Consider the following 23,026-nt stretch of genomic DNA (forward strand, 5'->3'; position numbering starts at 1 on the left):
GAGCCTCAAATAGCTGATTTTCTGTCAGATGAGTCTCAACCAAAATATTGTTTCTTAATATCTTCAAACTTTGAGGAAGGCAGCAGGGCATAAAGTGGGGATTCAATCTCAGAACCGAGATCTGGATTCAAATTTCAAGGTTGACCATTTTCGCTATACTATGCTGAACCAAAAGCCTAGGTCTGAGTGCATGCCTCATTCTTTGGTGCCTTAGACTCAGGATCCAAATTCAGTGGCACAGGCCAATCTCTGCTGAAAATTGGACTACGAGATTTGACAGTTTATCCAAACCACCTATCATAAGGATAAAATCTAAATATTTGTTGCAGCTACTATGTTATCAATGTTAAGTTCTTGTTTCTCTTAACAGCATTGTTTGCCATGGAAATTAAAGTTGAGAAAGACATGAAGACTGGGGAAAGCACAGTTTTGTCTACCATACCTCTTCCATCTGATGAGTTTAAAAGTACAGGAGTAAAAGTCTATGATGATGGTAGGAAGTCAGTCTATGCAACATGGTCCAATGGCAGTTCAACACATAATGGCATAGATGAGCTTGCACCTGTTGAGGTGGAAGATCTTTTAAGAAAAGCAACTGAAAAAAATGCTAAATCTCCTACAGAGTATCACGAGCCTGTGTATGCAAACCCGTTTTATAGGCCAACAACTCCCCAGAAAGACAAATTAGTTCCTGGACCAAATTTGGAAAACACTGTTAAAAAAGAGACTAATGAACTTGGCAATCATCAAAATGAATCTTTCTATAACAAAGGCAACAGGCAACACAATGAAGAAAACGGTTTTGATCTTCCCAAATTAACACTTCCAAAGTCTCCCTCTCCAGGGTCTCAGCAAAAAGAGGGAAAGGTACACATTAGTCCAAAAACCAGGATAATACATAATGATGAAAGAGGAGTTCTACAAAAGGATTTGGAACCCTATCAGAAGACAAGAGAGAGTCATTGTGAGGCAATGTTTTTGAACTCAGAGAATACCAGTGAAAAGTCTCCTGTCACTCAGGATGCTGATGAAGATGTTAGGTACAGCATTGTTCAAGCTGTGCCATGTTATGTGGATGATACAGAACCTGTTACAATGATTTTCATGGGTTATCAGCATGTAGATGATGATGATGAAGAAGCAGCAGCAGCAAACAAAATCTTGTCCAGATATGATGGAATTATCCATGCGGAACTGGTTGTCATTGATGATGATGATGATGATGATGAAAAAGAAGAAGACAGCAAATCTGAGAGACCGTCATATCATCCCGTAGGCCATTACAGTCAAGTTTACCAGCCACCCAACAAACAAATAGCAGAAGTTCCACAGAGGATGCCAGAGGGCAAAGTAGGTGGAAACATCAATAAATCATCCCACAAAAACTCCATATCACTGCAAGAACAAGAGGAAAGTTTGAGCTCTCCTATGTACCATACTCATCTCAGTGGCCAGCTATCTGGAGATGGTACAGAGGATCCCTCATTAACAGGTAATAAAAAAGGAAAGTCATGTCACTGCTGTTCACTCATGTAACAACTGATTGCATCACTCTTTTTTCCTACTAACAATCCTTACCACTTTCCCATTCTTCTGCTGTCTTATGGACAATTACACAATTATTGGCCTATGTCTTTACTCTTTTTATTTGTTAACATATGTTAATCTGCATTTTTATACTGTGGAATGCTTTTTTCACCTTCAGAAATGCACTAGTTGCCATATTTTAAAATAATGATCATTTTGAAAATTAATCTCCAAAAATCTATTTCCATAATGTTCAAAGATTAAAAAAAAGAAACAGAAACTTGACACTCTTGGATCTTCTAGAAATGCCAATTTAAAATCCTTCTTTTGGCATATGATATATAAGAATAGATTCACTTTGCTTCTGGGTGACTAATAGCATTGCTTCTTACACTATGTATCTCCTTATTGGAACATATCTGTGCCTGTGTTCTAACTACTTTCTGTATAATCTAATTTATGCCTTAAATTAGAAAGACTGTTTAGCAAGCAGCTTTATATTCTTCTTGGATCAATTTTGCCTACCTTGCCTTGACTATGTTTATGCAAATTTTAATATTTTTTCTAGCCTGATTTATTTAGATATTTTTATAATTTTTAAATTATGATAAAATGTCATTTTCCTGTCTGTATGTTAACTTCAGTCTGTCTGTATTGTCTGTCTGTCTTTATTTATTAAAATACTTTACTTTTTTCTAATCTGTTAACATATACAGCCTTACACTCTTTCTTGATGCAAAATTTTATTAAAAAGTTAAAAAGAAATCCTCAAATAGCAATAGTTGTCTATCAAAGTAAGATAGTATGTTTTATATTTATACTGTAATTTAGCTATCAGTGAAATATATCTAAAGAATAAGAGGAGCATGTTTCAATCAATTGGTAAAGGTTATATTACATTTAAAAGAAAAAGACATCATAATACATGCATAACTCAAATGTATTCAATTGTGTCCTGATCCTGCACCTCGCTCCCACCCTCCAAAATTCCCCGTAGTTTTGATTGCAGTAGACATGCAAGATTGGACCTTAGCTAACAAGCCACTGGTGATCTAGCAATAGTTAGAATATTAGGAAAGGAGTAGCAATTTAAATGTATTTCCAAAGGACAAGGATACTTCATTGTATCAAGCTAGCAATTTCAAGTAGTATTGCCTGAATATCACTGTACTTGGAGAAGTTTCTGCATAGCTATTGTGAAAGAATGCATTCACTTAATTCATGTTGTCATGGTGCATTCAGGCACCATGCAGTCAGAAATTTTAAAGTTTATTTTTCTTTCACTTTCAGAAGCTGAATTTCTTTTGGCAGATAGGAATACACTCACGGGCTTGTTCTGCCTCATTTTAACAGTAAACTAACAATTACTTCAGCGGGAATAAGGCAAGCCTTAAATGTAGTAAAAACATAAGAGAATCTGCTCCATTCTTTTAAACCATTTTTATCTTTGCGTAATTCTACTGATTTAAAAGTTGTATGAGAGAGAGGAGAAACAGGTCGTTGGATGTAATCCTGGTCCCATAGACATCAATAGGAGTTTTGTCATTGACTTCGATAGGGATAGTATTGCACATAGTGAGTGAAATTCTATCTCTAACAATGTATTTTAAAGTTCCCAGCAGAACACGGAACAGGGCCACATCCCTCTCCTTCCCTCATCTTTTTGTCTCCACCCCTTGCCATATTAGATGATGGAAAAAGCCAGGAAATGACTAATTTTTTCAAATAGCCTTGTAGTCATACTGCTAGCTCTAAAAAGGAAACAAAAGCAGGAAAACCTCTTATATCCAAAGTAACAATGTATTACAAAGGGCTACTGATTAGAGAATGAAAAACTGTTTACAAATCGATAATTCTCCTGAATCCCACTACCAAATTCATCCTGGTACCACCACTGAAATCCATGGAGTTACACCAGGAAGGAATCTGGCACATTACTGTTAATTGTCATCCCATTCCAAGCTCCTGTTTTATGTTTTAGACCAGTAACTCTGGGTCAGATGCTACATGTAGCATAGAGAGGAAAACAATCAACTAGGCTCTGGAGGGTTGAGGAGCCAATGGTTGCATGTGCACATGAAGAACATGTATCAGGGGCTCTGTTAATGAAGGGGAAGTGGATAGCAAATGAGACTAGGGCACAGATGTCTTATAGCAAAAATTAATTTGAAAAGAATCTCCAGAGTAAATTGCTGTAGAGGTTAATGCTAGTCAGGGTCAGTTCAGAGGCACATAAGTCATGTTCTTTGCCTATGTATATGGGGATCCATGGGTTTGAACCAGAGTTTCCTACACATCCCCATACAGTACTAGAATTGCAGAACAAACTCCTCCCCTTTCCATATGGAAGCCATCCCCCTGAGAATGGTGGTGTACTCAGGACACCAAGGTACAGTTGCAGGCTACTGCTTCCATAGGGTCTAGCCCTAGGATTACAACGTCAAATTTAAAAAAAAAAACGTACTAGAACATTTCATTTTATTTCCAGCATGTGAATTAGGGTCTACAAATGTTTGCATGAGCCAAACACCACTCAGGGAGAGGCAAAGCACTTAGGCATAGGCGGAGAGTTGTATGGGCTCATGGTGCCTGTGCTCCACCAATATTTAGGAACATGGGCCCGGCTCCACCAATGTTTGTGTTTACAGTGCTTTGGGGGGTCCCATGCTTCAGGGGGACTCATGGTCCCAGGCAGCCTGGTGGATTAGCAGAAGGCCTGGTACTGGCAACAGCAAGTGACCCATCCCCAGTCTGCCCCGCTGGCTCCTGGTGTCACTCGGGGAAGGGAGGGTGTAAACTGGAAAGAGGCAGGGCAGGGACTTGGGGGAAGGAGTGGAGTGTGGACAGGGCAGGGCAAGTTGGGGCTGGGTTGCTCACTGCAGCTGGTGTCAGGCCCCCCTAGACACATCCCCCTGAAGCACGGGCCTCCCCAAAGCATGGGGCCCAGGGCAGTTGCCCCAGTACGTCCTATGGATGGATCGTCCCTGGGTCTAGGGAAGCCTGGGGACTAAGCAGGGGGCCTGGCGCCAGCAGCAGCAAGTGACCCGGCCCCAGCCCACCCCTTCCCCAAGCACCCTCCCTTGAGCGATGCTGGGAGCCGGCAGGGTGGAGTGGGGCAGGCTGTGGCCGGGTTGCTTGCTGTTGCCAGCACCAGGCCACCCTGGACCCCACATCTTCCTGAAATGCAGGGCCCAGGGCAGCTGCCCCAGTCCATCCTAGGGATGGGATGGCTCTGCCTGGATCCCACATCCCCTTGAAGCACGAGGCCCAGAGCGGTTGTCCCGATCTATCCTATGGATGGGACATCTCTACTTGGAGCTGTTCTGGGCACCACCAAAAATTATACAAACCTGGGACCCGTGCACTTAGGGTCACACAAACTAGGAGGAAGGGGATGAAACAAATAAAGGAAATATTTAGGCTGAATAGCAGGAAAATCTCCTACCAGTGACTTTTAATAGGGTGGTAGAATATTCTATCAGGAGAAGTGGTGAAAGTCTGGGCCTTCTGGCAGGGAGTTGGAGTGGATGAACTAATGTTTTCCTTACCTATTATTTTGTTGCGAAGGGGAAACACAACTGACATGCAACTACATTCATATAGAGGAAAACAGTATGCAATAAAAACTCAATAGAGAAGAAAAAAAAAAGTGTTCCACACTATTTCCGTAAAGCAAGGGGCAATGTACATCCAGGTGGTCAAATTACATTTTTAAATCAAGTGCTTAACTGATCATTCTTCCAAACCACGATAGGCTTCATCATCCAAAATTCCTAGCTCTGAAGGTGGTAGCCACAGAGCCTTCAGACTTTGGCTTCCCCAAAGCCTAATCCGGACTGTGGTCTGCTGAGCAGGTTTTCCCCATAGATGTAGAGTATAACCTATGATTAGCAATAACTTTCAAGTTTAATATGTACACTCAGGGGCTCCCCAAGGACACTTGTTGAGCCTCATAAATCAGATAACAGATGACTAAATCCTCAACTCCACTTATCTCGCAGTAGACAGAGCTAGGCAATGCGGGGGAAGGGGGGGAAAGAGGGGAGGAAAAAAAAATCTGTGAGTGTAGCTTTTTTTACTACAGAAATTTTCTTTAAATAAAGTTGTATATCATTGTTTTAGAAAGAGCCTTAATATTTAATCACCTGTGTTTCCCTTGTAACTTTGAAGTTTGTGAGTGGAGCGCTGTAACTATTATAATTAGGCCTTTAGTACTTAGAGAAACCACATTACCGTGACAAATTGAACTTGGGGTAAGATTGTGACATTGCTGCCCCACTCCTACTCCACTGTGAACAGAATCAAATCTTCTACATATGTTAATCCAAAACAAAAAGAGAAGCTTCTAAGTGTTTAAACTAGGGCTGTCAAGCGCTTAAAAATAATAATTGCAATTAATTGTGCTGTTAAACAATAGAATACCCTTTATTTAAAATATTTTTGGATGTTCTCTACATTTCCAAATATATTAATTTCAACACCACAAAATACAAAGTATACAGTGCTCATTTTATATTTATTTCTGATTACAAATATTTGTACTGTAAAAAACATAGTATTTTTCAATTCACTTAATACAAGTAGTTTAGTGCAATCACTTTATCATGAAAGTTGAACTTACAAGTGTAGAATTATGTACAAAAAATAACTGCACTCAAAAACAAAACAATGTAAAATTTTAGAGCCTACAAGTCCACTCAGTCCTATTTCTTGTTCAGCCAATTACTCAGACAAACAAGTTTGGTTACAATTTGCAGGAGATAATGCTACCCGCTTCTTGTTCACAGTGTCACCTGAAAGTGAGAACAGGCATTCACATGGCATTGTTGTAGCCAGCCTAGCAAGATATTTATATCCAGGCTGATAACAGGTTCTGCTTGATAACAATCCAAAGCAGTACAGATTCAGATGATGAAAATGACCATGCATCAATCAGATGCCACCAGCAGAAGGTTGATTTTCTTTTTTGGTGGTTCAGGTCCACATTGGTGTGTTGCTCTTTTAAGACTTCTGAAATCATGCTCCACATTCCGTCCCTCTCAGATTTTGGGAGGCACTTCAGATTCTTAAACCTTGGATTGAGTGCTGTAGCTATTTTTAGAAATCTCACATTGGTACCTTCTTTGCATTTTGTCAGTTCTGTAGTGAAAGTGTTCTTAAAATGAACAACATGCTGAGTCATCATCCGAGACTACCATAACGTGAAATATATGGCAGAATGCAGGTAAAACAGAACTGGAGACATACAATTCTCCCCAGAGGAGTTCAGTCACAAATTTAACACTTTAAAAAAAAACAAAAAAAAACAAACAAAGGAACAAAAAACGAGCGTCATCAGCATGGAAGCATGTCCTCTGGAATGGTGGCCGAAGCATGAAGGGGCATATGAATGTTTAGCATATCTGGCATGTAAATACCTTGCAATGCCAGCTACAAGAGTCCCACATGAACACCTCCTTCTCACTCTCTGGTGACGTTGTAAATAAGAAGTGGGCTGCAGCACCTCCCATAAATGTAAACAAACTTGTTTCCTCTTTGCAATTGGCTTCACAAGAAGTAGGACTGAGTGGACTTGTAGGCTCTAAAGTTTTGCATTGTTTTGTTTTTGAGTGCAGTTATGTAACAACAACAAAAATCTACATTTGTAAGTTACACTATCATGATAAAGAGGTTGCACTACAGTACTTGTATGAGGTAAATAGAAAAATACTATCTTTTGTTTATCATTTTACAGTACAAATATTTGTAATCAAAAATATAAAGTGAGCAGTGTATTGTGTTGTAACTGAACTCTATTTCAAAATGTAGAAAAATATCTACAATTTTAATACATTTCAATTGGTATTCTATTGTTTAACAGGGCAATTAAAATTGCAATCAATCACAATTTGTGATTAATTTGAGTTAATCATGTGAGTTAACTGCAATTAATCAACAGCCCTATTTTAAACTAAACCACTAAGTGAAGGCTATAAACAAAGTTTAGTTTAATTACGCATGTTTTCTTTTAAACTGGTCACCTATCCAATCAAGAACCATACCAGCTGTTCGCTGTGCAGTAAAGCAAAAAAAATTAAAAAAAATTAATAAGCTTTGAAATTTAGTCCACCTATCTTCTAAAAGTGTTAATGGATTCATTCTCTGTACTCTGTCTATGCTGTGAAATTACCAGCACTAATCCTTTCTACTAATTTCTTTCTATAATACTAAAGTAACGCTTAGTCTGTTGGATCTAACCATTCGGGTAAGTGCATTCTTCCTTATTCTAAACAAGGAGATTAGATTCAAAAGCAGAAAGCTAATCATGTTATTCATTATTTCTGTTCTCTTTTCTATCCACAGCTCTGAGGATGAGAATGGCAAAGCTGGGGAAAAAGGTGATTTAACAGTTGGAATGACATGGAACTAAAATTTAGGCTTTGTTAATCAAAAGAGAATAAAGTTAAGACTTACTTTCGGCTGCTTTTTCTGGACTTTAATGTGTTTTGCTTATTCTAAAATGTAAATATGAATTACATATTACACATATGCAGCCCTGTCCCTCTGCAGAGACCCAGTGACTTCACTAGGATTCCCCCCCAGACATAGGGGGGCATCTGCATAGATAAACAGCTCAAATCAAATCCTGGAGTCCTTACACCTAAATAAAAAACTACTACTGACGTCAATAGGAAATTTGCCCACATAAGAACCTGTCAACTTTGGCCCTATACGAGCACACGGATATACACACACACACACGGTAAAGAACAACAGTTGCCATGAGTACAGCACGGCTAAGCAATTAAACACCCCTTGAGGAAATTCCAGTATTCAATTTTCAAGGACACATGCATACACTTGAAAGTGAACCAACCTAATTGAAGATGCTATTGCAGTGAATTTCTAGTGAAAGTTTATTAAGTTAAATGTAAAAAAAGCAGCTATTTAAAGTAGAAATATGATGGAATGTAAATATGCAGAGAGATTCCCATAGCATAGCATTCCCATAGCACTGGACTCCGATGGATTGGTAGCAACTAACAACAGCTGAGGACTTGGCTCAAAAATATTTTCGTCAATAATTACAATTCAGACTGTAGCTTCCTATCAGGAGGCTCTCTCAAGTCAGCTGCAACCCAGCAGGGATGTAAAAGCAAATCCAAATTCTCTCTCATGAGGTGGTAACTGTCACTGTGCCAGCTGAGGGTGGGCGTTCCATCGCTGTACTCCAACACATCGCCAGTGAGCAGGCAATAGCTAGTGCTGAATCTGGTGCTAGACTTAGGTGCAACTCACACAAAGCACCCTGTTGTGCTTGGCAAGCCTGGGTCTGGTTATTTAGCTCCCCTGCTGCCCCCCATCCAGTGAGCTGTCATCATACCTGACACAGACACGTTCTGAGATGTTAAACACACGTGTTTAACATGTAGGGCTGCAAAATCTCAAATGTTAGAACTTGGCCAAATAAAACTGAATAAGGTTTAAGCTGTTGGGTTGCAGTTCTTTTCCACTTGCATTGTTTTCTCTCTCCTTCCATCTTTAGTAATCTCACATTCTCGTATTGCTTTGCTTTTCCTTTTGTCTGTTTTCTCCCTCTAATGTGACCACCCCTGTTCTCCTCCTAGTACCACATTTGCTCTCTCTCAGGCATGTCCATCCTAAGAAGATGGAGTCCCTTCCTTTCTCTGTATATTAAGTACTGTAGTTTAAGTATTTTTCCACACAATGTAAGGAAAATGCTCAAGTATTAATGCCCAATTTAAATATATTTCAGACCTGATAAAAAAAAATCGTACCACGCGTTTCTCATGAATTCAAGCAATGCCTAATGTCAGGCTGCCTGTGCTGCCACAGGTGGGGGAAATATGCTGCCCCCACACCCTCAATGCCAGACTATCAGTAGCAAAACAATCACCAGCGTTAATTTTTCAGTGGTAGCATAGTTTTTACAGTGACTTCTCTCAGTGCATCACTAAACTGAAGGGCAGTGCGGGGAGGAGGGGAAGCATTAAAAGACGACTGGGGGTTTCCTTGCTACACCACTAAATAAAGACTTTTGGAACTTAACCCTAGTGAAGTCATACAAGTGAAAATATAAGCTCTGTAAACCAATTGCAGTCAGTTCAACCATGACCTCTTAAGTAAAGACCAGTTTCACTATGTATATCTGTGAAATACATTCAGTTTATTCACCCAATTATCTAATAATTTTGATATTATAAGAAGCTTCTTGGCCAATTTCTTTTTATTGACCCTCTTTTGTACATAATCTCCCACACCTAGGCCCCCCACATTTACAGTTCTAAAAATTGGGGAGGGAGGGGGAAAAACCCCAACAACCTGGACTTCATGTTATTTGAACAAGAGCGCCACGTAGTGTCACAAAAGCTGCAGTGAGCAGGAAAGAGGACAAAACAACTTTGTCCACTTATGTATCCCTGATAGCTTTTTTGGGGAAAGCCAGTAGTGCAAGAGATTAATAAAAAAAGAAACAGATCTTTAAGGTTTAAAAGTTGAATAGGTTCGCTTTTGTAGGAAGGAATCTTACACAATATTTTGAAGTGTCTTTATCCCACTAAAAAAGACAAGAGAAACTTTAATTTCAAAAGTACTTATATTAATGTTCTTTAAACAAACAAACAAAAATCAATCAAGACTGTGTTCACATTTCCATAACAGAATGGACAATGTTTGAGGTATCAGAGTACGCAGCACATACAGCTATCAGTGTAAAAACCATGCAAAAGAACTCAACACTGATAATTAAACAAGAATAAAAACCCAGTGAAACATCTGGTTTGACAGCTTTTTTCTCCCCCTGTAAAGAAATACAGAGTATGCAGAGTCCCTAGTGACTTTAGATCTGATCATATGACAGTAGGGTACCAGTGGTCCCCAGGCTCCTGAGATTGGAAATCCCCATATTCCATTGCAATTGATTCCCAAACGCATATCCCAGTATAGTTCCTGCCATTTCTTTCCTTCTGTATCCACACTTAGGGTTTTTGGTAAGTACTTCCTCTTTTTGCTTGGTGGTTTTGGGTTTTTTTGGTTGCCCCACTCCCTCCTTTCTGCTGGTGGTGGTTCTTCTTTCCCATTCCTACACCCACTTGAAGGCTATCACTGCTGCCCATGAGGTTACTGATCAACAGCTGGGGGCTGAAACACATTAAGATAGCTCTGGAGGAGCCAAGAAGAAAATAATCTTGAACCAACAGCCTGAGCTCGTAGCCCTCCACCGAGTTGCTCCTTTAACCAACTACATTAGTAGGTACCCGATGGAAGGAGTACAGATGGGTTATACAGGAGAAAAAAATCGGTAGCCACAACTTAATCCCTATCTGTGACAAATTCCACAGCTACATCATGCTTGCTAAGAGAGTGGAGGGTGGATAGGTCTGGTTTCTTATACCTTTCTTCATCCCAAATCTCACCCCATCACAGCTAGTCAAGTATTCCATGGTTGGCAAAATATTCTGTTATAACATACCTAGATCTTTATGCTTTGAAACATCAGGAACTAGAATAAAGCATGAAAGGAAGCTGTTCAGGGTTCACAGGGGGTATTATTGCAGTTATACACCAGTAAAACACTGCTTATAGAACGCTTTGACTATATAGTTGGTAGAGCTACTGCCACCCAGACAAACCCACAAAACAAAAACCAAACAATTTAAAACAAGAAGTGGAGAGGGTTGCTTTTATCTAGCCAATATTGCTTATGAGAATCCCTTACTGCTCAAAAGTAGGGAGAGGCACAACCCCCCCCCCCCAGTCTCTAATATTCCTGTGCACATGAAGCAAAAAGGTCATTCTCTTGTTGCATGGACACGCTAATTTAAAAAGAGCTGTGGGAAAGCAGCTTCTATCAGGTTAACCAGGAGGTCAAGGAAACTCCTCATTTCTAACAGTACCATGTTTAACGACAAAGTGATGGAACAGATATTTTGACTTAAGTGGCCAGAAGACACTATGACTATGTAGACACATTGCGGCGTAGTTTCGCTAAAAGTTTCTCATAATGAGTTTGCAGTGTGTCTTCTCTTTATAGTCTAAAGATTTTTTAAAAAAATCCTTGTGACTGATGCAAGTAATGACAAAGTTACAGGACTGAAGCTCAGCCCAGTTTGTTATATGGAACTGCTTTTAGAGCAGAAAGTGTAGTTTTTGCATTTAATTGCAGAGAAATATGCCAATGTAGTCTTCGATGCATCAGCTCCTGTTTGTGACAATCATTCTGAGCACAGATTGAGTGCACAATACCAACATCACATACTTTAAGTAGCCATTTAGGCAGTACATTATTCATTAAGCAACATGGTAAACTGAACTATATGACAAGCAGATTTAGGACTGGTCTATTCAGTATTCCAAATAATGTACATGTAGGTACAGAGAATGATGATAAAAGTTCAAAACAGTGATTTCCACCCATACCAATCAGTAGTTATAATCATACCCTTTCAGCCTACACAATTCAAAACAAAAAGTTAAGTTACTGGTTAAAAGAGTTACTGCAGTCCTTACTCACGAAAAGACTCCCATTTAAAAAAAAAAGTTTGGGCCGGACTGCAGGATCAGTCTTTAGAATCTAAACATACATTCTCTCTGTTGATGATCATGAGAGCACAGACAGATGGATTATCATCATCACACACAATTATTCTTCAAGTATAACTTCAGGAAGGTATTGAGGCAACACTGGTATCTGTAAGAATTCCTTGAGTGGTGCTTCACTCTTGATTTCACTGCAAATGTTCAACATCTAATGTCCTTGCCAGAAATTCATAGTTTTTATAGTTGGTGGATTGCTGCCAGGAAGGTAATAAGGAATGCTATATTTCCACAGATGTAGATGGTTAACACAATCTCTTTAAATGTATGACCCTGTAAGAGAAAATACACATTTCACAATTACAGTGTTGGAAAGTATTTCACGGTATGTGCTTTTCTTTATAAAGTAGCAACTTGCCTCTGCTTCTGCTGATGTAAGTGACTGAAGAATTTGTATTCTATCCTCATCAATCACTTCAACTGTAAAACCAAAACAAACATATGGTTAGCCTGGTACTTAATAAGAAGAGATGCAAATGTTTCACATACACTTCTTTCTGGCTAATCATGGCATGGTATTAAGCCTGATCAACAGGCATCTCTACAGCCAGTTCAGAAACACCACTGAAAAAGCCTCATGCAATGCATCCTCTCATGGCCTACACTTCAGTGTCCACAGTTAAGTAGAAATAAGGATAGAAAGTTAATGAAAATGTGGAAGAGCATGCCAGAAGCATAAAGGACACTCTCAGTGTTTTGTCTTTTCAATGACAAAGAGCAGTGGTTCTCAACCAGGGGTATGCAGAGGTCTTCTAGGCCAGCGGTTCTCAAACTAGGGAAGCAAAGGCCAGTACATCCCTTGGCCCTCGCTGCTTCCTGCAGGTCCCATTGGCCTGGAGCGGCAAACCGCGGCCACTGGGAGCTAAGTGAAGTGAAATGAGTATGCAAGATAAACAGACTCCTGAAAGGGGTACAGTCATCTGGAAAGGTTGAGAGCCACTGCTAAAAAGGACAATTTGATTAGGATTTCTACATCGTCTCCTGGATTTCTCATGGTCAGCTGGAATTTAACTCCCTCTTTCCTCCAAAAATCCTCTGTCCGTCCGTCCTGCCCCTCCCCTCCCATTTTGAGCCATTTGATGCTGCTATGCTCTGGTTACTCAAGCCAGCAACCAGAGAGTCACCCAATTCTTCTCCCCTCATGTATAGGCAGCATCTAACTCCTCCCACTTCTCCACATAATAGCTAAATTGTTCTCTTCTCTTCATTCTATTTTATTAGTAAGTAAGTATCACCCTTCCTGTCTACTGTAACCAGGGTGAAAGTAGGCCGGTACCGTGTATTGGTAAAAAAAAAAAAAAACTGGTACCAGCCCATACTGGCAGGGCCACCAGAGGGTGGGGCGGGAAGGCAAAAGGGGCAGCTGCCCCAGGGTCAGCGATTTTAAAAGGGCCTTGGGTTCCCGGCTGCCACCACCACTGCAGGAGCTGGAGCTCCAGGCCCTTTTAAATTGCTGCCGGAGCCCTGGGCAGCACAGGCCAGGCAGCACGGATGGGCTGGCTGGGGGAGGCTGACCCCTCCAGCCCTGCCCCTTCCAGGTAAGTGTTTAATATTATTATTTTCCCGACTATAACCACCGCTCGCCATCCTTCTTGACAACTATGCAGTGGTTTATTTACTTGTGTGTGTAATCTTGACTCCTGGTGAGATACTGACCAAAGTGAAGATAAGAACTTGGGATGAAATCCTGGGCCTTACTGAAATTAACTTCAAAACTCTCTCAGGCTTCAATGGGGCCAGCGGCCCTGGTATTTAGCAGCTAATGAGTTACCCATTTTTGCTCAAATAGTGTTTGTGCTTAAGGTCCTCTGCTGTAGACCAGTCTGTTCATAGGTAGGCAGCCACAGCTAGTTACAGTAATGGTTTATCACAGAGGATCTCAAGTGACAGTACCTGCTTTCCTACCTAGTTTCAAAGGACTGAGTTCACTCCCACACTAAGCTTGACTTTCCCCATAACAACACAATGGCTGTGTTGAGCTGGCAACACAAACAGAAGATTTTTGGTGTACATTTTAGAGATTCGCGTGACCTTCTGGCACTAAGTTTTGGGATTTCATGACAAACGGGCCAATTCAAAAATGTACCAGCACTTACAGCCAGGAAAGTCTAACCAAAAAGTGTCAAAATTCACTCATTGTTTTCAAAAGTAGTCATCCATGCATCTATTTCACATATCCAAAATCACCAAAATGAGTGGATATTTGCAAGCACAAAATTAGAGGCTGGTTTAAGCCTCTTAACTAAGTGAACTAAATTACCCAAGTTTTTGCATTTCACCTGGGAAGTCCTATTTTGCACTACCTGGCAAGCAAGGCAGTGACAGTAGCCATATTGTTTGGTTTGTACCTTTGCGAATGAGACAGTAGCTATGTATCTCCAGGAGAATATCAATACCGACATGCCAAGCTACAAATCCAATCATTGTATAAGTGTCCCATGGGTCTGGAAGGTTGAGTGCTGGTAGGTCCATTCCCAGGAACATAGTCACCACTGTTAAAACAAAGTCAGTTTAAAGATGTGAAAAGAAACATTGAGAAGTACTGTCCCTAAGACAAAGTAACACAAGCTTATGGCTTAGTGGGTGAATGGTTATCAAGAGTGAAATATACTTCTGGAGGCTTAGGAGTGAAAAGCCACATCCAACTATCTCTAACTGTATGGCTCAGGATAACCATGATCCTTGTTATACATTGATCCTATGAAATAACCTCAGAGTCCGGAGCTACTTTACTACATAGATTAGCATGTTTACAATCTAAAAAGAGATTTAAAAAGGACAATGATGTGATACATAGCCACAATGGTAACAAATTCCTCCAAATAAATGGAGGACCGCAACTGATTTGAAAACTCTGGTGATTATACACAATTTAAAAAACAAACCAAACCAACAAACCCCAAAACAAATGGTTCCCCCCAAAAACTACAAGATGAGGTGAGAGAAAGGTGCCTCATGCAGGAGATGGGCCACCAGAGTCCCTGAAGACAAGAAAGTCACATAAGGGGTCCCAGTACTCCATATTGATAGGTGGAGACTTAGGAAAAGAAGAGGAGCTTTGAATACACAAGCAAGCCTGTAAAAAAATGTGTCTGGTTGTTGCTTACTCTTGCTATTATACAGGGTTAAGTCTGGTTTGTATAGCCCATACAGACAAAACCCTTATTCTAAGATCACTTTGGTGATTAACGAGATTGAAGTAGTCATCTACATTAAGATCCATGTTTGAGTAACTAGTGTTCAACCACCACTCCGTTTCTGCAATATCAACATCTCAAGATGCCTAAGCAAGTTACAAATGGGCTATAAACAATGAGGTACACTAGATATGCCTAGACAGGATTACAATTACTCACCAGCTAGTATTCTAGCTGTTGTGCCAGTACTCCAGTGAACCCAGTTAAATACTTGCCTTCTACAAGAAGAAAAAATAATCAGTGTTATATCAAGTAATTTAGTTGCCAACATGAAGTCTTCCAAAGGTTGAAAAGAGATCCTTAAATATGCCATGTTATCTTGAAAAAATATAAAAGTTTGTATCTGTATGAAACATGTTCAAAACTTGTTTTGTATGCTATCAGTGTAATCTCCTGGAGAACTACATTATGACATTTTAAGGAGTATAAATAACAGTGTACCTTGGTGCATGAGGAGGTGGTCTGAAACCTGCCATCAGAGGTTGAAAGATTGCCAGAGTCATCACGGTACAGCCAAGGTATGGGTGAAAACCTGCCCACTGAACAAAGGATTTCTTTTTATTAATACTGTGACGTTCATACTAAACAACGCAAGCATCATTCAGACCAAAGAACAGGTCAGGAACAACTGTACACAATTGCAAAGCCTTATTTTAATACTGTTTCTTTCAGGTGCATTCCAAGCCCCTATCCTCAGCAACTAGTGTTCCCATCTCACATACCTTTTGGTCTGTCTTGGCTAGGAGTAGAAGCACTTTTTCCTCCCGGTGTATGCTTTTAAATTAATTTAAAACTGAATTGGCATTTATAGTGTACAAGGCAGCTTGAGAAAAAAACAGAACTAGTGGCACATGGTGACAAAACTAAGAGCAAAGGGCGTAAACAGGAAAAGGAAGATTCAGACTGAGTGTTGGGATGAACTTGATGTCAACTACCATCATCACACACAGAACAGTTTTCTTAAGAGAAGTGCTTTGCCGTCCATCATTTAAAAATAGGCTAGATAAAGCACTAGAAAAATTATACCACAGAGAAGAATCCTGTATTAGCTGGATGAGGGGAAGGGAAGCAGCAGCAGATTGATTCAGGACCTAATAGATCTTTTTCCATCTCTAGTTTCCGTGCTGAAACTAGAAAAAAGGTGGACTCCAAGTGGATCACATAATTCTAAACAAGGTCTTTCACACACAGGGGGAAAACCAGAAAAGGTGACAAATGCAATTTTTCAACTGAAAGAAGCAGTAAGTAGGAAACCAAGGTAAATGCCTGATTTATACTTCTTGGTCATCAGGAGATCACTCAAGCACAGCAATGAGGTAACCGTTTTCATGGCAATTTCTTTGGAATTAAATAACTACCTATGCCATGGACATTAAAAAAACAAATCTACTGTTCATACTTCAAATGACATTTATCCGGGAAACAATACAGACTTCAAATCTCAGAGGCAGCCCAAAAAGGTTTTACTCACTTCACTCCAGCCTCCTCTGTATATAAAAGGAAGAACAAAAGCGATGCTCGTAAGAAGCACTGTGGTCAACATCAGCATACGATGTACCTATGAAGATTTAAATATTTTTAAAATGAAGGAGTGGTGATATATTTTGAAGTGTATTTAGAGGAAACTGTTATAGTTTGTATTACATTGGCAGGCAAGCAGAGATTACTAGTAAAGACAAAGTCCACTGTAAATAGGAGACAATACCTAACTGAACTCATTGTACTTCACAAATCCAAATGAAAGTTATGACCTGTTGTGGCACCCCAGGTCAAGAAATAAAAGAAGATGCACTTTAAGGAGCAAGACAGTCTCTTGTGTTTTAATCTATTTGTAATAAGACTAATACAAATACATATAGCTAAACTTTTATGTAGAGTTTTTTGCCCACCTGGAACCAAATCTCCTTCCCAAACAATGAATGAGGCCAAACTGGTTTGAAGAATCTGGCAACAATAACGCCAATACTAACTGTAGTCATCCATGCAACAAACATTAATGAAGCTGAAGGAGAAAATATTCACATGTGAAAATTTGGTTACAACACTGGATATGAACACAATTGACCAAATATTGTAGGGGATAAGCTTCAAAACATAACTTTAGAAGAACATAAGAGTAGAGGGTCAAATCCTTCTGGTACTTGGTTCAAAAATGCCTCACACATTGGTGTACTCTTGCTATGTTATATCTATTTTTGAGCAGAGACCAGTCAATAATAGGACTAATCTGTATGGATAGCACTGTAGAGAGATCGGTGCCAGGTCAGGGAAAGCACATGCACTAAGATATAGATTTCACTTCCAAACCAGAGGGCAGTCTATTGCTGCCTCCACAAGCCGGTTCACTGTGCAATAGCACAAGTCAAAACAGAGGCAGTAATGAGCAGCCTGTGCTTCATCTGCTGACCACAGGTTTTTTGGTGAGCACTACACAGAGAATTCTTGAGTTAGATTTTAGTAACAAAAGTTTAAAAAAGTTAATTCAAAACAGGTCTTCTTTCTTTGACAGAAAGTAGAATTTTCATTTAGCTCTTTATGGACCTGTTTCAAAACCAATTAATGTGATCGGAAAGGCTCTCATTAACTTCAGTGGGCTTTGGCTCAGGCTCCAAACCACGACCCGATGAGTGTCTCATGGTTAAGGCTGCGTGTCTGTCACAGAGATCATGGAACTCATGGATTCCGTGACTTTCGCATCACCTCCATGACTTCTTCAGCTGAGCCAAGCAGCCCCTGGCCAGCAGCAGTTTCAGTCCCAGACCATCACCACCCCCAGCACCCACAGCTTCCCAGCCCAAAGTTTTAGTTAAGGGTATATAGTAAGAGTCATGGACAGGTTACAGGCCATGAATTTTTGTTTACTGCCTGTGACCTGTCCATGAGTTTTACTAAAAATACCTGTGACTAAAACGTAGCCTAAATCATGGTACACGCATTTATTTTACATAGTACTGGGAAAAGGGAACTTCAAAATAGAGATGCAATGCTAAATTTAGACTGCCAAGTCATAAAAATAAGATGACAAAATTCCTTTAAAACAAGGGAGCTAGTAATATGCTTGACAAATGAGTAAAACAAGTTCCTCTCTCTGGATGAGTAGAATCCTGCAACACCATATTACAGTTTGTCAGGTTTTTTAAAATTAAGAGAAAAAAAAAAAAGTTTTCCTACTTTTCCCTCAGTTTTCCAAACCAGCTCCTATATCAGAAGAAGCAGATACCCCAGTGGACTGACACCACCGGAAATAGCTTCTTTACAAAATTTTCATCCTTCTTTCTGCAATCAACAGTAGCTTCTTCAGCACTGGGCAAATCTAGTATTTGCTGTTAGAACTGTAACTTGCCATGGAGTTTAAGAAGAAGTGGAGAGCGGGATCCCCCTACATCCTTTGGAGAGTCTGTGACATTGTACATTCCATTGGTGATCAGAGGCTGATGATGATGTTTGTGAATTAGACCTCCTATGCAAAGATACAGAGTAGTTTATAGATAATTAGTGAAAGTCCCTTCCCCTCCTATCCCTTGTTTACAATTCAGTGAGCACCATGTGTTCTAGGGGGATGGTCATTGTGTTTGTAAATTTCACCTCTGCAGATTCTGACTGGAATCTTTTGGATTCAACTCCACCCGCCCCCTCAAGATTTTTTCCTATATATTTACACACACGAAAAGATATCACTCTCTATTAGATCTACAGGGTTTTGAAGAGTATCTTGTATACAATGCTATTTAGTTTCCATACTCATTTCAGTTCAATTCCTATTAAAAATTGTATAGGATTCTCTCTCAAGAATACTACTCCAAGCACCAGATGGTTATGGAATACATTTATATTAAGAACAAACCAGATTTTTGTTACATTCCCAGAGATGAGCCAGAGCTCATCACATTAAGGTTATTTTCACTGGTTACATGTGAAACTTGAAACAGAAGTCAGATTACGTCTCGTGTTTATTTTTAATACACTTTATAGAGGATAGTCCTTGTTTAGCGTGGTTTGAGAAATGTGAATATTTAACCATATCTTCAACCAGACTTACCCTCACTCGCCTCCCCATCTGCCAGAAATATGTAATAATTAGCATTTAGATTAAACCTCCCTTTATAAGCAGGAAGACGAAGGTTTCTTCTGAAAGAGCACTGAAGAAGACCATCAGCCACCCTCCATGAGATATCTTCAAGGCCATTCTATGAAACATACGATGAACATTCAATACTCATTGTGTGAGGTCTTTCAAACTTGAAAACAAAATTTACTCCACTCCTTCCTCAAGGCCAGTGATTTTGGCCTGGCTCTACTTGACCAGTGTTGGACAATGAGCCAGTGTTCACTGTCTCTTAACAGCCCATATCATAAGAAGAGTTAGCTGCACCAGCAGAGTCAGTGATGCCAGCAAGAATCAGAGTTCTGTTGGTGTGGTAGGTTTCTAGGCAACAGCTGCAGGGACATGCTTTCACACACTACATTTTAGGGCATTGTCTTCAAAACGGTGACTAGCAAAGTTGTGTCTTACATGGGTGTATTTACAGAAAGCTATTTAAAAAAAGACAATAGATGCACAGGAGCACTGTGCGGTTAAATTACTTGCTCAAGGTCACAAAGAGGGCATAAGAGTAAAGACAGACTGCTTCCCTGGATAACAGAATCAGGAAGTTTGCATTGTATTACCCGTTTGTCTGCCATCTCAGCACGACCTTGAGCAAGTCACTTCCCCGCTACCATTTTTACTCTCAGTTAACCTTTTGTAGAGACACTGCAGGGCTCTCGAAAAAAATCACTTACACTGTGGAGCTCCATCAGCATTAGCAATGGTAGGAGATTTTGTAGAAAGTTTCCCTAGCATAGGCCGGGCAATAACAGACAACTACCTCACACATTGTTCAAATAGAAGTAATAAAGAAGCCAGCAACGGATCTGGATCTTGACATTTCTTGTGCATCAGGAATAAGCACCTTCTATGTGAGGTGGGTCACTGAGTCCAGAAAGGGAAAAATCCTGGGGTCTTTATCATAAGATGGCTAGTTATAGTACTACTGCCTTAGTAGCTTCATTCAGAGCTATAGGATTTAAAAAAAAAAACAACACACAACACACACACACACACCACTATACATCAATGAAATATTGACAAATTAGAACCCAGCTGCATGCAAAGTGACTTAACTGTCACACACCATACCTCTGAGTCCAACACAGGAGGAGTTCGCCCACTAAGATAGGCCGTGTTTATATTAATACGGTGATCTTCATTAATACACAGATATGCATCATCATCACCCTGAAAATAAAAGCATTTTCCCCCAATTTAGATAGTAATTATAGGCAAGGCCATATGCAGATGAATGGTTTATTCCAAGCTCTCCTTTCCACCTGCACTATACCCAGAGTACTTTAATTGCCATTACAGCAAGTTTACAACGGTGAAACTAAACTGAGAGTCTGGCCTGAAGTACTGTAAGAGTTGAAAGTTTGAACTTACAAAGTCTAATGGAAAAAAAACCAAACTACTTTTTTGAAGGACATTGGCTAGAACTGTACAAGGTATTAAAAGTTATTTAATTGCATACCATATGCCAATACCAATCTTTGCATTGTTAAGTTGAAGATAATGTTATAGTTTAAAAAGTTTACTCCAACACAACACACCCTACACTGTAAGATATAGTGCTTGAAATGATAAAGGCTTACCACCAGGGGTCAGTGGTACACTTACTTTTTGAAATATTTATGCAGTGAGCACCAGGATAGTCTGTAAAATGGTTTGATCCTGGTATCTGACAGCCCATTGACAGTATTTTTGGGATGCTAAAAGTGTTTTCATCTAAATCTTTTGAACATCAGTGCTAAAAAGGGGTGGGATTTTAATTAAAATGAATAACTTGTTTATAAATCTGATAAAGTGGGTATTCACCCACGAAAGCTTATGCTCCAATACGTCTGTTAGTCTATAAGGTGCCACAGGACTCTGTCACTTTTTACAGATCCAGACTAACACGGCTACCCCTCTGATACTGGTTTATAAATTAAATTATGCCATTACTTTTTCTACAAAGTATCAGAGGGATAGCCGTGTTAGTCTGGATCTGTAAAAGCAGCAAAGAATCCTGTGGCACCTTATAGACTAACAGACATTTTGCAGCATGAGCTTTCGTGGGTGAATACCCACTTCCAGTGGAAAGCTCATGCTGCAAAACGTCTCTTAGTCTATAAGGTGCCACAGGATTCTTTGCTGCTTTTTCTACAAAGTATCCCCATCCACATTGCCAGAGTCACAAATACTTCTAGGAGTATTAATAAATAACTCGGAGAATGTTATTTCTTCCTATATTTGTAGAGTGAAGAACTACTTTTTCTTGTGACAGACACATATAGAAATGCTTTAAGAATATTACTCTGTTCAGTATGGAAGTTAAATATACAGATTAGTGCATAATACTCTTGCACATTGTAACTCTCTTCAGCCATAAGAATCTCCAAAGGGCTTTCAGGAATGACTGTTTGAGCATAAGCTTTTGTGGGCTACAGCCCACTTCATTGGATGCATGTAGTTGAAAATACAGTAGAAAGATACGGGGGGGTGATAAATATCACACACACACACACACACAAAATGGGTGTTACCATACACACTATAAGGAGAGTGATCAGTTAAGGTGGGCTATCAGCAGCAGGAGAGAAAAAGAACTGCTGATAATAGCTCACCTTAACTGATCACTCTCCTTATAGTGTGTATGGTAACACCCATTGTTTCGTGTGTGCGTGCGTGTCTTCCTACTGTATTTTCAAACTACATGCAGCCGATGAAGTGGGCTGTAGCCCACAAAAGCTTATGCTCAAATAAATGTGTTAGTCTCCGAGGTGCCACAAGTACTCCTGTTCTTTTTCCTAGTAGCATTTCAGTTTCTTCTGAAGGGTTCTCATCTGACTACTACTGAGGCTCAGGTCTATTTAATTTATAAAATCTGATGGACGTGCAGCTGAGAATGGTGGGGCTACACCAGTCTTCATCCTCAACAGAGGCGCCCGGGGGGGGGGGGGGGGAACTGGGGCAATATGCCCCAGGCCCTGGGCCCCGCAAGGGCCCCCCAATGAGAGTTTTTCAGGGCCCCTGGAGCGGGGTCCTTCACTTGCTCTAGGGGCCCCAGAAAACTCTCGCAGGTCCCGGGCCCCCGGAGCTTCTTCCGCTCTGGGTCTTCAGCAGCAATTCGGCACAGGGGGTTCCTTCCACCCAGGGATCTGCCGCTGAAGTGCCGGGTCTTCGGCAGCAATTCGGCAGTGGGGGCCCCCTGCCACCAAAGACCCCAGGCCCCCTGAATCCTCTGGGTGGCCCTGATCCTCAATATCTTGACTAAGAATTATTTAAGTATTTTGTTGTGCTACTTGGATGGCATAGGAAATACTGTAAAAGGGATACTCACCATCCACTGGTCATGAGATAATGCAAAGGCTATATATCCTTCACTAGGACCACTCATTTCAATAAGTACCGAGTGGTTATTTTGTTTGAAGGACAGAAAGAAACAATTGGCAGCCCCAGGATCACATTTTGGAGGATTCCTTATGCAGAACTTTGTAATTCCACAGCCGGAGGCATTAAACTGGACAGACAAGTAGAAAATTAAGTTAACAAAACAAGCTGGTCATTCTCCACCCCACCCCACACACAATTAAAATTACTATAGTCCCAACTAATATAGAAGTGAAGA

The 23,026-nt window shown here is 40.2% G+C and overlaps 2 protein-coding genes across 5 annotated transcripts in view; one reads left to right on the forward strand and one right to left on the reverse strand.

Annotated features, from left to right (window-relative positions):
• Positions 1 to 7,984, forward strand: part of PALMD (palmdelphin) — a 66,337-nt gene extending 58,353 nt beyond the window's left edge. Inside the window, exons 9-10 of the mRNA XM_045027135.1 lie at positions 371 to 1,492; positions 7,870 to 7,984. Coding sequence (XP_044883070.1) covers positions 371 to 1,492; positions 7,870 to 7,913 — 1,166 coding nt within the window. The 3' untranslated portion in view covers positions 7,914 to 7,984. The remainder of the gene's footprint in view (positions 1 to 370; positions 1,493 to 7,869) is intronic.
• Positions 7,985 to 10,109: 2,125 nt separating this feature from the next.
• Positions 10,110 to 23,026, reverse strand: part of FRRS1 (ferric chelate reductase 1) — a 28,633-nt gene continuing 15,716 nt past the window's right edge. For all 4 annotated transcript variants that reach the window (XM_045026434.1, XM_045026436.1, XM_045026437.1 and 1 more), the window contains 11 exons: positions 22,739 to 22,918; positions 20,500 to 20,598; positions 19,360 to 19,507; positions 18,664 to 18,780; positions 17,210 to 17,322; positions 16,792 to 16,878; positions 15,762 to 15,859; positions 15,480 to 15,538; positions 14,472 to 14,615; positions 12,482 to 12,543; positions 10,110 to 12,396 (listed from right to left, as the gene is read on the reverse strand). In XM_045026434.1, the coding sequence (XP_044882369.1) occupies positions 12,304 to 12,396; positions 12,482 to 12,543; positions 14,472 to 14,615; positions 15,480 to 15,538; positions 15,762 to 15,859; positions 16,792 to 16,878; positions 17,210 to 17,322; positions 18,664 to 18,780; positions 19,360 to 19,507; positions 20,500 to 20,598; positions 22,739 to 22,918 (1,200 nt within the window). In that variant the 3' untranslated portion in view covers positions 10,110 to 12,303. The remainder of the gene's footprint in view (positions 12,397 to 12,481; positions 12,544 to 14,471; positions 14,616 to 15,479; positions 15,539 to 15,761; positions 15,860 to 16,791; positions 16,879 to 17,209; positions 17,323 to 18,663; positions 18,781 to 19,359; positions 19,508 to 20,499; positions 20,599 to 22,738; positions 22,919 to 23,026) is intronic.

The sequence above is a fragment of the Mauremys mutica genome, chromosome 8 (genome assembly GCF_020497125.1).
Source record: "Mauremys mutica isolate MM-2020 ecotype Southern chromosome 8, ASM2049712v1, whole genome shotgun sequence".
NCBI classification, from domain to species: domain Eukaryota; kingdom Metazoa; phylum Chordata; order Testudines; family Geoemydidae; genus Mauremys; species Mauremys mutica.